The sequence below is a fragment of the Pelobates fuscus genome, chromosome 10, assembly GCF_036172605.1.
Source record: "Pelobates fuscus isolate aPelFus1 chromosome 10, aPelFus1.pri, whole genome shotgun sequence".
In the NCBI taxonomy this organism is placed as follows: Eukaryota; Metazoa; Chordata; class Amphibia; order Anura; family Pelobatidae; genus Pelobates; species Pelobates fuscus.
The window spans coordinates 12,802,665-12,819,877 of NC_086326.1; the positions used below are offsets into that span (position 1 = coordinate 12,802,665).

General features: G+C 44.7%; 2 protein-coding genes across 3 annotated transcripts in view; both read right to left on the reverse strand.

The window, feature by feature from the left end:
• Nucleotides 1–17,213, reverse strand: part of LOC134575465 (alpha-2-macroglobulin-like) — a 312,276-nt gene that overhangs the window by 289,979 nt on the left and 5,084 nt on the right. For both annotated transcript variants that reach the window (XM_063434760.1, XM_063434759.1), the window contains exon 2: nucleotides 718–901. In XM_063434760.1, coding sequence (XP_063290830.1) covers nucleotides 718–901 — 184 coding nt within the window. The remainder of the gene's footprint in view (nucleotides 1–717; nucleotides 902–17,213) is intronic.
• LOC134575463 (alpha-2-macroglobulin-like) overlaps nucleotides 1–17,213 on the reverse strand; it is a 260,467-nt gene that overhangs the window by 99,529 nt on the left and 143,725 nt on the right. The gene's annotated exons all lie outside the window — the stretch shown is intronic.

Genomic DNA, 17,213 nt, shown 5'->3' on the forward strand with positions numbered 1-17,213 from the left:
ACATTCGGCAATACGCAGCTTGGTTCTGTTGAAATCATGTGGGGATTTCCTGCCACTTGCTATCCAGCTACTACATTAAATTGTTAATAAATAAGTCGAGTGGGGGTCATATTGAGCCCAATAGACTTTGTTTTCTGTTCCTTCCTTGGTCCACACCCATGGTCAGCAGGTGGGGGCTTAAATTAATAAACTAATGTCCCCTCAACCCCCACCCATGGACAACATCTGTAATATTGTGGATCTAGTGTCCCTTTCAGACTCCAACCATGAGTGGCTTGTGGGAACATTTTAATAATCAATGAAATTATGGTCATGCCCAGCCCACCAGCACTCCTATCTATATGCTTTGAGTGAGAGTATTACATGTGATAAGGGGGTAAATGTAACATTTTACACCTCTCAAAGTTATAAACAACTGTCATCTATTCATTACTAGGGATCACCAAGCCTTGGAAATGTACCAACAATACCTACCTCTACACCTTAATCCACACATGAATGCTGGTTGAGGAGGAGCGTGGGTGGAGCCTGACCCAGCACCGAGGGACATCTGCGCTGCATTTAGGTAAGTGCCTGAAGGGTTTTTATCCCCTTCAGCCCTGCAGGAGGGGGGTGCGAGGGAGGGGGGGACCTAAGAAGCCTATAGTGCCAGGAAAACAGGTCGGTTTTCCTGGCACTATAGGATCCTTTTAATATATTACCTTATAGTGAAATTACCTGGAATGGAATACAAGAAAACAGGGATTTCTGGTCAATGTTCTTTTCTATTAGCGTTCTGTTTCCTTTGACTGTTCTTAGAGTGAGCTTGATGCTGGTCTCTCCCTCCGCTCCATTCACATGCAAGCAAGCAAGCTGAGAACTCAAAGCTTGGATCTCAGAGGGGACAATCACTGCATAATGCCTGGACATAAATAACAAATTAGCATTAATTGTAATCAAAACCTGTATGAAACAGAAAAAAGCAATAGAGAGAATACAAGAATTGTAATCCATATGGAAAAGCAGAATTAATCCTCTACATTAACTATTAAATATGAAATGGATTAACACTGACCTCTAATAACAGGTGTTTTTTTTTTTTTTTTCAATTTGACAATTTTTATTGGTTCATCATAGCCTTGCAAAGACAAGTGGTCATTAGATACATAGTGTTTATTAAGAGATAAGCATGTACATTTCCAACTTTTGATCATAAGGATAACCGTATAGGTTAAGGATAATCACATTTGTCACAGTTTCACAGAAAATCGTTGAACCACATTTTACACGTCAAAGGAATATAATAAGAAAGTGAAAGTAGAAAATAATAGAATGGAGAGGAAGAAGGGGGTGTAAGAGAAGATCCAGAGGGGAAAAGCACGCTCACCGCTCTCTTGTCTATCCACATCTCAGCTTTTCCATTCATGTATGTAAGTTAGAATCATAACAATCAGGCCATTGTACCTCGAGGGGAAAGTGTATGGTGTTTTTTTTCCTCCCATGCATTGTCACCCCATGGGCTTTCTCTAAAGCCTCTTGTATCTCAGACTGTACATGTAAAGCTGATGTTATCTAGTGTATATGAATTCTTTCCATCTTGCTTTAGTTTTATTCTTAGCATTTGTTCATCTGAAATGGTTCATGAACGGATTTGTAAGTGCAGTTCAGACTGATGTGGTTTATTAGGTGTCTGAAGTCTGTGTCAGGATTACTAGTGGATCCAGCATGCAGAACTGTGTCACATCTAGGACTAATAGGTAACATCTTACCGGGCCTTAGAATGGACAGACGTAACGTACCAGAGAATAGTCAGAATACTTGCCGAGGTCAGGGACACAGATAGAGACACAACGATGAAGGAAAGCCAAAAGTCAAGGATACCAAAATACAGGGAAGTCAAACGAAGCCAAAGTCAATAACCAGAAACAAACTATCAAGAACGCACTCTCGGACAACCACTAAGGGAAACCACGACAGGGCAATGAGCTGAAGAAATAGATGACCTTAAATACCCCTCTTGTGGATCCGATTGTCCGCAACCGGTCTTTGACCCCAGAATGTGCGTGTGTGTCCTTTGCGTGATGTCACGCACACGTCAACGTCATTCAAGCCATGGGCGGATGTGGGGCTACTAATTGTTGTAGATCCGCAGTAGCTGGTGTCCATCAACATGCTGCAGGGGTTAGACATATTGATGCATGGCCGCTGAACGGCACTACTGCACTTGTTGGCAAGGCAATCATTATCGATGTTGCAAGGTGAGGATGAATATGTTAGTCTGGTGGAAAGCCAGTTTTCCATGTGCTCATCATAAGCAGGTTAGCTGAAATTATGAATAATGAAAGCCATTGCTTGCTGCTATTTGGATAGCTCCACTGGTAGCAGAAACAAAATTTGCATAAGATCTGATATAAATGTTGCCACTTAACTTCAAAGGGATGGAGAAGATTACACCTCCATCGTATATAGAGTATAGTACCTGTGTTACGTTTACATCTCCAGCATATATTGGATGAATTAAGCCCAATGCTTTGTACTAAGTACCATCGATAAAATAGTTTCCTTTATTTCTCTAAATGGGCTGCACAGGAAGTGAGACATGAATGCATGGAAAATAACCTATCCCAAGTCTCCTCTGAGACACTGTAATTTAATTATTTGTTTCATGCATGCTTGAAGGGGCCTGGGGGCATTTGTGAGCTTCCCTGTAACGTGTTATAGCACAATAACAGTGTTTTAGGAGGTTTATCTTGTAAACATATTTGTTTGAACTTTGAAAGGTTTGCTGCAATAATTGCTTCTTAGGATGTAAGAAAAACAGATGGACTTTTACAATTCTTTTCATTTATTAAAAAAAAAAATATTGTTATGTTATATAAAATAATGTATCTAATCTTGGCATTATGGATATTATAAAATGTCATTGAACTCTCTTTTTCTCTAAGCATTTGAAGTATTTTTCCATATGTAAGCATTTTTAACAGGGTTATTCATTAAACACTAAAAATGAAAGAATCCTGATAGGATTGGCAAGTCTCATATTTACTAAAGCCAAACAGTTCAAAGTCAGGAAATAACAACCAATGAGCTAATAGAATAAACATGGAGGTGTGGGTTTATTTATGTAGCAGTCCCTGTCATGAATGCATACCTCCTAATATTGTGAGTTATGGTTTATGGGATAAATAGTTCATTTTCCAACTAGTGATGTACCGAGCGGTTCGCTGGCGAATAGTTCCTGGCGAACATAGCTTGCTCGCCACGGCGGGCAGACATATGCGCGGTTCGATCCGCCCCCATCCGTCATCATTGAGTAAACTTTGACCCTGTGCCTCAAAGTCAGCAGACACATTCCAGCCAATCAGCAGCAGACCCTCCCTTCCAGACCCTCCCACCGCCTGTACAGCATCCATTTTAGATTAATTCTGAAGCTGCATTCTTAGTGAGAGGAGGGAAAGTATAGCTGCTGCTGATTTGATAGGGAAATGGATAGTTAGGCTAGTGTATTCAGTGTCCACTACAGTCCTGAAGGACTCATCTGATCTCTGCTGTAAGGACAGCACCCCAAAAAGCCCTTTTTAGGGCTAGAACATCAGTCTGCTTTTTTTCCTGTGTAATCTAATTGCAGTTGCCTGCCTGCCAGCTTCTGTGTCAGGCTCAAAGTAGATACTGTGCCCACTTGCCCAGTGCCACCACTCATATCTGGTATCACAATAGCTTGCATTTAAAAACATTTTTTCACTGTAATAGATTGAATAGCAGTTAGTTGTCTTCGAGCGGGTGTGTCAGGCCTACAGCGTCTACTCTGCCAACCTCTGCCAGTGTACATTGCCACTCATATCTGGTGTCACAATAGCTTGCATTTAAAAAAAAAAATCATTATCGATGTTGCAAGGTGAGGATGAATATGTTAGTCTGGTGGAAAGCCAGTTTTCCATGTGCTCATCATAAGCAGGTTAGCTGAAATTATGAATAATGAAAGCCATTGCTTGCTGCTATTTGGATAGCTCCACTGGTAGCAGAAACAAAATTTGCATAAGATCTGATATAAATGTTGCCACTTAACTTCAAAGGGATGGAGAAGATTACACCTCCATCGTATATAGAGTATAGTACCTGTGTTACGTTTACATCTCCAGCATATATTGGATGAATTAAGCCCAATGCTTTGTACTAAGTACCATCGATAAAATAGTTTCCTTTATTTCTCTAAATGGGCTGCACAGGAAGTGAGACATGAATGCATGGAAAATAACCTATCCCAAGTCTCCTCTGAGACACTGTAATTTAATTATTTGTTTCATGCATGCTTGAAGGGGCCTGGGGGCATTTGTGAGCTTCCCTGTAACGTGTTATAGCACAATAACAGTGTTTTAGGAGGTTTATCTTGTAAACATATTTGTTTGAACTTTGAAAGGTTTGCTGCAATAATTGCTTCTTAGGATGTAAGAAAAACAGATGGACTTTTACAATTCTTTTCATTTATTAAAAAAAAAAATATTGTTATGTTATATAAAATAATGTATCTAATCTTGGCATTATGGATATTATAAAATGTCATTGAACTCTCTTTTTCTCTAAGCATTTGAAGTATTTTTCCATATGTAAGCATTTTTAACAGGGTTATTCATTAAACACTAAAAATGAAAGAATCCTGATAGGATTGGCAAGTCTCATATTTACTAAAGCCAAACAGTTCAAAGTCAGGAAATAACAACCAATGAGCTAATAGAATAAACATGGAGGTGTGGGTTTATTTATGTAGCAGTCCCTGTCATGAATGCATACCTCCTAATATTGTGAGTTATGGTTTATGGGATAAATAGTTCATTTTCCAACTAGTGATGTACCGAGCGGTTCGCTGGCGAATAGTTCCTGGCGAACATAGCTTGCTCGCCACGGCGGGCAGACATATGCGCGGTTCGATCCGCCCCCATCCGTCATCATTGAGTAAACTTTGACCCTGTGCCTCAAAGTCAGCAGACACATTCCAGCCAATCAGCAGCAGACCCTCCCTTCCAGACCCTCCCACCGCCTGTACAGCATCCATTTTAGATTAATTCTGAAGCTGCATTCTTAGTGAGAGGAGGGAAAGTATAGCTGCTGCTGATTTGATAGGGAAATGGATAGTTAGGCTAGTGTATTCAGTGTCCACTACAGTCCTGAAGGACTCATCTGATCTCTGCTGTAAGGACAGCACCCCAAAAAGCCCTTTTTAGGGCTAGAACATCAGTCTGCTTTTTTTCCTGTGTAATCTAATTGCAGTTGCCTGCCTGCCAGCTTCTGTGTCAGGCTCAAAGTAGATACTGTGCCCACTTGCCCAGTGCCACCACTCATATCTGGTATCACAATAGCTTGCATTTAAAAACATTTTTTCACTGTAATAGATTGAATAGCAGTTAGTTGTCTTCGAGCGGGTGTGTCAGGCCTACAGCGTCTACTCTGCCAACCTCTGCCAGTGTACATTGCCACTCATATCTGGTGTCACAATAGCTTGCATTTAAAAAAAAAAAGTTTTTGACTGTAATATAATAGCAGTCAGTGTCCTTCAGAAGTGTGTGTCAGGCCTAGAGCGTGTACTCTGTCAACCTCTGCCAGTGCACATTGCCACTCATATCTGGTGTCACAATAGCATGCATTTAAAAACAAAAACATTGTTTTCACTGTAATAGATTGAATAGCAGTTAGTTGTCTTCAAGCTTGTGTCAGGCCTACAGCGTCTACTCTGCCAACCTCTGCCAGTGCACATTGCCACTCATATCTGGTGTCACAATAGCTTGCATTTAAAAACAAAAACATTTTTTTTTCACTGTTATAGATTGAATAGCAGTTAGTTGTCTGCAAGCGTCAGAAAGTCACCCCCTTGCCCGGCGTCTGAACTATTAGCCCGCCAGCTTTTACCATATAAGCTAGTGGAGTCTGAGGTGTTCCAAAAATTTGTAGCTATTGGGACACCGCAGTGGAAGGTACCCGTCCGAAATTTCTTTGCACAAAAGGCAATCCCCAACCTGTACTCGATTGTGCAAAAGGAAGTAATGGCATGTCTGGCACACAGTGTTGGGGCAAGGGTCCATCTGACCACTGATACCTGGTCTGCAAAGCATGGTCAGGGAAGGTATATCACCTACACTGCGCATTGGGTAAACCTGCTAACGGCTGCCAAGCATGGAATGCGTGGCTCTGCAGAGGAGTTGGTGAGACCGCCACGACTTGCAGGCAGGCCTGCTGCCACCTCCTCTACTCCTCCTACTCCATCCTCTTCCATGACCTCCTCGGCTGAGTCCTCTTCTGCTGCTGCGTCTTGCTCCACATCAACGGCATCCCCCAGCTCCCCAGGTACTATTCCACATCCCGGATACGGCAGTGTCACGCCGTCTTGGAGTTTACTTGCCTAAAAGCAGAGAGTCACACCAGACCAGCACTCCTGTCCGCCCTGAACGCACAGGTGGAAAAGTGGCTGACTCCGCAGCAACTGGAGATCGGCAAAGTGGTTTGTGACAACGTAAGAAATTTGTTGGCGGCATTGAATTTTGGCAAGTTGACACATGTGCCGTGCATGGCACATGTGTGCAATCTGATCGTACAACGCTTTGTGCATAAGTACCCAGGCTTACAGGACGTCCTGAAACAGGCCAGGATCGGCTTGGGGATGTCCCGAGGAGTACTCACAGATCACTGTTCAAGGTCTGTTTGTCTGGATAACCCGTCAGCATTGCCATTTTGCTTCCCAGGGTGATAGTGAATTGTAAAGTCAAAAGGCTGTAGCGCCAAACTCCAGCTCAACAGCCTGGCATTGTCTCCTGACACCCTGTTCAGCCACACCAACGGGTTGTGATCTGTGAGTAAGGTAAACGGTTGTCCATACAAGTAAGGTTGCAGCTTTTTGAGGGCCCACACCACCGCCAGGCACTCCTTTTCAATGGCAGTGTATCTACTTCCCTGGGTAAAAGTTTCCAGCTTAGATAAGCCCCGGGTTGCTCGCTGCCATCTGCTCCGACTTGGCTCAGTACTGCTCCCAATCCAAACATAGAAGCGTCTGTATGGACGAGAAAGCGTTTAGTTGGATTAGGAGCAGAAAGTACAGGTGATTTAATGAGCGCCGTCTTGAGCTGTTGGAAGGCCTGTTCACACTCTGGGGCCCATACTACTATCTTGGGGAGGTTTTTACGTGTTAGATCCGTGAGAGGTTTAGCTAGGGTGCTGTAATTAGCTACGAATTTCCTGTAGTACCCTGCGGTACCCAGGAATGCGAGGACCTGGGTTTTAATGCGAGGGGTTGGCCACTTGGCGACTGCCTCTATTTTAGCGGGTTCTGGTTTCTGTAGCAGGCTCCCGACTTTGTGCCCTAAGTATTGAGCTTCTGCCATTCCTTTTTGGCACTTACTGGGCTTTAGGGTCAGTCCGGCCTCCCTAATCCAGTCTAGTACGGCTCCTATGTGGGTCAGGTGTTCGGGCCAGGAGCAGCTAAAAATGGCTATGTCATCCAAGTAGGCGCAGGCATACTCCTGAAACCCATCCAGTAGCCGATCTACCATCCTCTGAAAGTTAGCCGGGGCATTCTTCATCCCGAATGGCATGACCTTAAACTGATACAGGCCAAACGGGGTGACAAATGCCGACTTGGGGATGGCATCCTCGGCTAATGGAATTTGCCAGTACCCCTTGCACAGATCTATTGTGGTGAGGTACTGGCCTCTGGCCATTTTGTCTTGGAGCTCATCTATCCGGGGCATAGGGTAGACGTCTGAGGTTGTTTTATCGTTTAGCCTCCGGTAGTCCACACAGAAACGGGTCGTGCCATCCCGTTTCGGTACTAGTACTACCGGGGAGGCCCAGGGGCTGTCCGAGTGTTCTATCACACCTAACTGCATAATTTCCTCAATTTCTTTCCACATATTTTCTTTAACTGCTTCGGGTATGCAATAGGCGGTTTGGCGAAGGGGGGTCTGGTCTAGGGTTTCAACTTTGTGAGTGGTTAACGGAGTGTACCCAGGTAGGTTGGGAAACGTGGCCCCCTTGTCCTGGATTAGTCTTTGGACCTGGGTTCACTCCTGGGGGTCTAACCGTTCTCCTAACTGTACTTCTCCCAGGTCTCCGCTCTGGCCCTCTTGGTCTAGGAGATCTGGGAGTGGCAAATTATCATAATCTTCAGTGGCAGGTGCACAGATCACGGTTACCTCTTCCGTGCACTCGTGGCATGGCTTGAGCATGTTCACATGGAGCATGCACTTGCCTCCTGTGCCTGTGACCGGACCGATCACAAAGGTGGTATCACAAACCTGCTCTACCACCTTGTATGGGCCCTGCCAGGAAGCCTGCAGCTTGTCCTTGTGGACGGGTCGCCAAATTAGCACCTTTTGCCCCACCTTAAAGCTGTTGTCCCTGGCTCCCTTATCGTACCATCTGCGCTTCCTGTGTTGGGCCGCCTGGAGGTTGTCGCGTACGTTCTGGGTCAGCATCTCCAGGCGGTCCCTATACTCTAGCACATAGGGTACGATGGGGGTGCCGCTAACAGTCTCGTCTCCCTCCCAGAGTTCCCTAATTAAATCTAGGGGGCCCCCTCACTCTCCTCCCAAATAATAGTTTGAAAGGAGAGAACCCGGTGGATTCCTGAGGTACTTCCCTATAGGCAAACATCAAGTGGGGTAGGAACCTTTCCAAGTCTGAGTGTCTGAACGTACGGATCATCTGTTTAAGTGTTCCATTAAACTGTTCACAGAGCCCATTGGACTGGGGGTGATAAGCGGAGTTCAGTATTTGCGACTTCGGCGGTAAACTGGGTTCCCCCCATCCGAAATAATTTCCTTGGGAAATCCCACCCGGGAAAATATTTGCATCAGGGCATCCGCTACCGTCTCTGCGTGCACATTAGTCAAAGCTATTGCTTCTGGGTACCTGGTGGCATAGTCCACCACGGTCAGTACATATTTCTTGCCGGAGGGGCTGGGCTTGGATAGGGGATCTATAATATCTACCGCTACCTTACTGAACGGTTCCTCAATTATTGGAAGAGAATGGAGCAGGGCTTTGTATCAGTCTCCCCTCTTCCCTACCCTCTGGCAGGTATCACAGGTCTGGCAGTATAGCCTGATGTCCTGTCGGATACCTAGCCAGAAGAAGTTCTGGGTCAGCCTGTGCTTAGTACGGCTGATCCTTAAGTGCCCAGACAGGGGAATGTCGTGGGCGATGCGTAATAACTCCAGTCTATATTTTCTCGGCACTATCAATTGCTTTATGGGTAAGGGAATGGATCCGGACACTATTTCTTCTGCGTGCCGGTACAGCAGCCACTTGTCCCAGGTGTACCTTTCCCCTTCTAATCCTGCCTGGTCTTTATTAATACGATCTTTGTAGATCTGCAGGGAGTGATCTAGGGCCACATCAGAACAGAATTCTAGGGGGGATGTCCAGGGCGTGACATTGGGCATGGGGGGTACATTGCTTACCTGAGCCTCAGAGTGGTTAGGCGGAGCTGTGGTGCGGGCCTGCTGCCGGTTTACAACCAGATACGCCTCTTGTACTGCGGTTTGAGGAACAAAAGCTGAAGTCAGCTTTCCAGGTCGTTGCCCAAAATAACGTCAGCGGTTAGGTCCTGCCTGCATCATCCCCACCTCCACGTTTCCGTAACCCGCTCCACAATTCAAATAGACCTTGGCAGTGGGTACTTTATAAATGGCTCCCCCTGCCACCCATACAGCAACACAGTCTCCAGTTAGGAGGACCGACCAAGCATCTTTTTCCATCTCACGGTTCCTAAAATCGATGCCATATACACGTCCCCTGATAGGGGACGCAACAGGGATTAAACTGATAAGAATAGTACTACTTAACACACCTTATAATAACGCAGAGAGAGGCAATGCAGAGAGAGGAGTCTGAAGAAGAGGAGTCAGAGGAGGAAGGTGGCTTTGAGGAGGTGGAAGACCAAACAGAGCAGGCGTCCCAGGGGGCTTGTTGTCACCTTTCGCGGACCCTTGGTGTTGTACGTGGCTGGATGGAGGAAGAGACCTTCAATGACATCAGTGAGGACAAGGAACGGGACATGGCTAGCTTGGTATCCAACCTTGTGCAAATGGGGATTTTGCGGTTGTGCAAATGGACTGTTTGCGGTGCGTTAAATGGGGAATTTGGTCTGTCACTGTGAAGCGGCCATAACCCTTACACTACTTGATCGATACAACATCATACAATAGGTCCCCCCTTCATTATTTTTATGGCCCCCACCCACCGCTCATGGGTGGGGGTGGGGGGGAGGACAGTAGGTCCCCCCAATGTGATTTATGGACTTATGGCCCCCACCCACCATGCAGGGGTGGGGGCCGGGGGGGAGGACACTAGCCCCCCCCCCCCCCTTATCCTTATTTACTGAATATTCCCCTGTATAACAATGTTTGGCATTTAGTGAATATTCCCTATTCTGCTCTGTGTCAGTGTATCAGGGTCTCTGAGGACAGGTGTCAATCCATATCTGCCAAGTGACCCTATGTAGGAGGAACAGTCCCTATTCTGCTCTGTGTCCGTGTGTATCAGGGCCCTGAAGACAGGTGTCAATCCATATCTGACAAGTGACCCTATGTAGGGGGAACAGTCCCTATTCTGCTCTGTGTCAGTGTGTATCAGGGTCTCTGAGGACAGGTGTCAATACATATCTGCCAAGTGACCCTATGTAGGGGGAACAGTCCATATTCTGCTCTGTGTCAGTGTTTATCAGAGTCTATGAGGACAGGTGACAATCCATATGTCAAGGTGTCAATATGTCATATGTCAGGTGTCAATCCATATCCATTGTGATTTAGGAATGTTAGGTGATTTATGCCCTTTATGGATTAAAACCAGACTCTGCATCAACTGTGTAATTTCCCATGGGAGTTTTGCCATGGATCCCTCTCCGCCATGCCAAAGTCCAGGTGTTAGTCCCCTTGAAACAACTTTTCCATCACTATTGTGGCCAGAAAGAGTCCCTGTGGGTTTTAAAATTCGCCTGCCCATTGAAGTCTATGGCGGTTCGCCCGGTTTGCCGGTTCGCGTTTGTCAGGATCGGGACAGGGATCCAACACGCAGAGTACAAACAGGTGGTAGGTACGTATACCGGACCTTAGAATGGCCGGACTTAACGTAAGGAGTAACTAGAGAATGGTCTAGGAACAAGCCGAGGTCGAGAGAACGAGAGGACAGGTAAGCGAGAGACAAGCCGAGTCAAAGGGTAACAGAGATAAACAGGGTAGTACAAACAAGCCGGATCAGAACCAAAGAGACAACTAGAATACAAGAGCACTGAGTGACTAGACAGGCTAGAACCACGACAGGGCAATGAGCAGATGCCGAAAGCCTTACTTTATACCTTGATTCTAGAGGGTAATCACGCCCCCGACGAGTCCTGATTAGTGCTCGGGACTTGACTGACAGGTCGTCCCGGGTTGGCGTCATGACGTCGACTACTGAGCGTCGCGTCATATAAGGAAGTGGATCCCTCGCGGTCGGCTTGTAAATGGCGAGGAACGGAAGAAACAACCCCTCTGGGAGGATAAACGTCTAAGTCTCTCACCTCCTCTGAGGTAGAGACTACAGGTACCCTGACAGTACCCCCCCTCTCAGAAACGCCCACCGGGCGGAAGGAACCGGGGCGAGATGGAAAACGGGAGTGAAAAGCCCTGCGGAGGCGAGGAGCATGTACATCCTCCTGAGGTACCCAAGTCCTCTCCTCAGGACCATATCCCTTCCAGTCAATAAGATATTGTAACTTCCCCCAGGAGATTCGAGAATCGATGATGGAGTTGATTTCATACTCCTCCTGACCCTCAACCTGAACAGAGCGAGGAGAGGATGTAGTGGAGGAAAATCTGTTACAGACTAGCGGTTTCAGTAGGGAAACATGAAAGGAGTTAGGGATGCGTAAGGCAGCTGGAAGAGCTAGGCGATACGCAACTGGGTTAATTCGAGTCAGAACCCTGTAAGGGCCAATGTAACGAGGAGCGAATTTCATAGAAGGAACCTTTAAACGAATGTTTCTTGTACTCAACCATACCCTATCACCTGGAACAAAAACCGGAGCCGCCCTTCTGTGCTTATCAGCGTGTTTCTTGAACAACATGGAATTATGTAGGAGAATTTGTCGAGTCTGATCCCACAACTTCCTCAAATTGGCAACATGAACATCAACCGACGGTACCCGTTGGGAAGGAGAGACCGAGGGAAGAATGGAAGGATGAAAGCCATAATTCATGAAAAAGGGACTGGAATGAGTAGAATCACAAATGAGATTATTGTGTGCAAACTCCGCCCAAGGAATCAAACCGACCCAATCGTCCTGGTGTTCAGAAACAAAACAACGCAAATATTGTTCAATCTTTTGATTGGTACGTTCAGCAGCTCCGTTAGACTGAGGGTGATAGGCAGAAGAAAAATTCAATTTGATGCCCAGTTGAGAACAGAAGGATCTCCAAAAACGTGAAACAAATTGGGAACCTCTATCGGAAATAATTTCGGAAGGTATCCCATGTAAGCGAAAAATCTCTCTCGCGAATATCTCCGCCAATTCAGGAGAAGTCGGGAGTTTAGTTAAGGGCACGAAATTAGCCATCTTAGTAAACCTATCAACCACCGTGAGGATCACAGTCTGCTTTTTAGAAATAGGCAAATCTACAATGAAGTCCATAGCCAAACAGGACCATGGTCTCTCTGGAATGTTCAAGGGATGTAACAAACCACATGGAAGCGTATGAGGTTGCTTAGTCTTCATACAGACCTCACATGCTCCGATGAAATCCCTAATATCCTTCCGTAAAGAAGGCCACCAGAAATCTTTAGAGATCAAGGAACATGTCTTGCGAATACCCGGATGCCCAGCCGCCTTACTGTTGTGAAAACACTGTAAGAGTTCCAGTTGGAGTTCAGGAGGAACGAAATGCCTTGCCCCAGGAGTCTGTCTAGGAGCCAGATGCTGCAACTTCATGATCTGACCAAGCAACGGAGAGTGAATCTTGAGACTCGTGTTGGCGATAATATTGCACCTGGGTACTATAGAAGACAAAACCGGCTGAGATATCGCAGAAGGTTCATATTGGCGAGACAAAGCATCGGCTTTAGAATTCTTAGAACCAGGTCTATAAGTGAGCACGTAATTGAAATGCGTGAGGAATAAAGACCAACGAGCTTGCCTGGAGGACAAGCGCTTGGCCTCCCCAATATAGGACAAGTTCTTGTGGTCTGTCAAAATAGTAACAGGATGTAAGGTGCCCTCCAATAAATGTCTCCACTCCTTCAAAGCCATGATAACTGCTAGTAGTTCCCTGTCACCAATGTCATATCTGCTCTCAGGACCTGATAGTTTCTTGGAAAAAAAAACACATGGATGTAAGGGCTTATCCACACCTAACCTTTAGGACAGGATAGCACCTATACCTGTCTCTGAGGCGTCTACCTCGAGTAGGAAAGGCAGAGTCGTATCAGGGTGAACTAAAATTGGTGCAGAAGCAAAGAGTTCCTTGAGTGTTTTGAAGGCAAGAAGGGCTTCAGTAGACCAGTTCTTAGTGTCAGCCCCCTGTCTGGTCATATTGGTAATAGGAGCTATAATTGAAGAGTATCCCTTAATGAAGCGCCTATAATAGTTGGAGAATCCGATAAACCTCTGAATGGCCTTGAGGCCCTTGGGTAAAGGCCAATCTAAAATGGACTGGAGCTTATCCGGTGTCATGCCTTAATTGTGATATCCCCTTAATTCCTGGTTCCAAGGAGCTTAGCCACACCTCTTCATGACCCGGTCTCCCTATTTAATCTGACCGCACCAGCTGATCGACGCTGGATTAATGAACTACGTTCCGTACTCACGAACCGGCTGCAACATCGTTGTGGAAGCCTGCTGTTACCGGACCGGACTGGAAGACTTCAAGTTCCCTTCACCTTTCCTCAACCACGGCTAAAGCTGACCTCTATCCATGCAGGATAAACCGCCTCTGAGGAAATCTCGGGAACCAGTGTTCTATGTGCCGGAAGCTAAGTAAAACCTCTGTGATAAGCGTTACATCTCAAGCTGTTATTTCCTGTCTCCAAAGTCCTTCGTTAAAGCCAACCGTTACAGCTAACTTCAACTCATACTTGTCTCAGTTAGCTGCATCTATCTTACTTCAGTTAAAGTCTATGGAACAGTTAATTGTAACTTCTTATCACCTAATTAATTATTACTACTAAAGGACTCTTGCTGCTTCAGTTACCGTTTACTCCTTAAAGCTACAGTGCATATAATTGTGGACTTCAGTTATCGTTTACTCCTTAAAGCTACAGTGCATATAATTGTGGACTTCAGTTATCGTTTACTCCTTAAAGCTACAGTGCATATAATTGTGGACTTCAGTTATCGTTTACTCCTTAAAGCTACAGTGCATATAATTGTGGACTTCAGTTATCGTTTATTACTTAATGCTACAGTACCTGTAATTTGGAATTAAAGTCAATACCAATTACTTCTAATAAACATTCAAACTATAAAGAAATCTGCAGTTGTGTTCCTTCATAACAAATGTTTAAACGTGACAGATTAATCCAGCCATTGAAATGGATCCAGCAGATTTCGATTCTACTATAACTACGCTGAATCAAAGAGTTAATGCACTAGCCCAAAGTGTGCAAGACCTGCAAATTACTAACGAAAGACTTCTCACTTATATCCGAGATTTACAAACTCATACTCCTCATACTACTCTGCACTCGGCTAGTGATCCTGCTGTGTGTAAACCTGTAAAGTTCTATGGAGATCGTTCCAGATACAGGGAGTTCCTCAACTCTTGCAAATTGTTAATTGCTTTGAAACCTCGATCCTACCCTACAGAAAGAACTAAAGTTTGTTCGGTTATCTCCTTTCTAAGAGGTGAACCTATGTCATGGGCCCATTCCTTTCTGGAAAACGATGACCCCATCTTAGATTCACTGGATGAATTTTTTGAAGCCATGTCTCTCCTCTATGAAGATCCTAACAAACAAGCTACAGCTGATTTAACAATCAGAACACTACAGCAAAGAAATAGACCCGTTGAAGATTATATTGCTGAATTCAAAAGATGGGCTATAGAAACGCAATGGAATGACATCACATTGCGCAACCAGTTTCGAATTGGTTTATCGGAAGCTGTAAAATATGAATTATCTAGAACAGAACTCCCTACTAATTTGAACGCTCTAATTCGCCTATCAATCAACATTGACAGAAGATTAAGAGAAAGAAAGGCCGAAAAGTCTCTTTTTCTTTCAAAAGACCGCAAACCTTTCACTCCCTCTAAAGCTCCAGAAAAGACTTCCTTAACAAGTGAACCTATGGAACTAGGGGCTCCAAAGCCTCCTGACAACCCATCTGAACCAATCGAACCTATGGAAATAGGGATAATAAGAAGTCCCCTCACTCCTGAAGAGAAAAATCGAAGACGTATGTTAAACCTCTGCATGTATTGTGCCTCTCAAGTTCATTCAGTCTCTGATTGTCCTTCATTGAAACGGACAAAAGGCAGAAGGCAGTCTCATGCCTCTTCCATCCTAAGTGTACTTCCCTCTACAGCAAATACTCAAATGTCCCCTATCGTTCTTGTATTACAGTGGGACAATAAAAGAATCATAACCAAGGCTGTTATCGATTCCGGTGCAAATGGAGTATTCATCGACTCAGCCTTTGTAACAAAGAATAAAATTCCTTGTGTTCGTAAAAGAACTTCTGTACCTGTTAAAGTGATTGACGGGTCCCTCATCTCATCGGGACCAATACTTCATGAATCCATCCCTCTAAAAGTAACCATCAATCATACTCATACGGAAAGTCTTATATTTGATGTCATTTCATCACCATTTTTTCCTATCATATTGGGGATCAACTGGTTAAGGAACCACAACCCTCAAATCTCATGGTTTCCCTTCTCTCTTGCATTTGATTCTGATTATTGCAAGAAAACATGCTTGCAACGTATTCCAATTCTTCAGTCTACGAAAGAACCAGCTAAAACCTCATGTTGTTCTGACACCGAACTGGAGTCTCCTCCTCCTACAGTCATTGGTGAATTAAAGAGAAAGTTTACAACAGCTCCTATCCTTCAACTTCCAAATCCTTCATATCCTTATGTCCTTGAAACGGATGCTTCGGAATTTGCAATTGGAGCTGTCCTTTCTCAACACAAAACTCCTCAAGAACCTCCTTCGCCTAAAGTCATTGGAATCTTATCTTCTCTTATTGACGACATTAAAGGTCTCAGTGAAGATGCTCTTGAACTTCCTAAATCAATGAAATTATCCAAGAAAAACGGTCTCTACTATTTTAAAGACCGGATTTATGTACCTCCCTCTTTCAGAATTAAAGTACTTGAATTTATTCATGATTCTCCTCTGGCAGGTCATCCAGGTATGAAAAGGACCCTTGAATTGTCTAAAAGATACTGTTGGTGGCCTCGTCAAGACCAAACTATTGAATCTTATGTCAAATCTTGTTCTGTATGCCAAAGATCCAATCAATTGTCCTTGTTGAAGCCTGACCCTTTCCAAAGAAATGTCACTACTTCTCCTGATCCCATATTGGTCCAGGGAGAAGAAGAATACGAACAATACCTCATCAGATGGAAAGGATATGGAGTTGATGAAGATACATGGGAAAACTCCTCTGACGTTCATGCTGACAAATTAGTTTCCCAGTTTCACAAACGCTACCCTTCTAAGCAAAGTCAATCAGAGGTTGCTCATTAAGGAGGGGATACTGTCATGCCTTAATTGTGATATCCCCTTAATTCCTGGTTCCAAGGAGCTTAGCCACACCTCTTCATGACCCGGTCTCCCTATTTAATCTGACCGCACCAGCTGATCGACGCTGGATTAATGAACTACGTTCCGTACTCACGAACCGGCTGCAACATCGTTGTGGAAGCCTGCTGTTACCGGACCGGACTGGAAGACTTCAAGTTCCCTTCACCTTTCCTCAACCACGGCTAAAGCTGACCTCTATCCATGCAGGATAAACCGCCTCTGAGGAAATCTCGGGAACCAGTGTTCTATGTGCCGGAAGCTAAGTAAAACCTCTGTGATAAGCGTTACATCTCAAGCTGTTATTTCCTGTCTCCAAAGTCCTTCGTTAAAGCCAACCGTTACAGCTAACTTCAACTCATACTTGTCTCAGTTAGCTGCATCTATCTTACTTCAGTTAAAGTCTATGGAACAGTTAATTGTAACTTCTTATCACCTAATTAATTATTACTACTAAAGGACTCTTG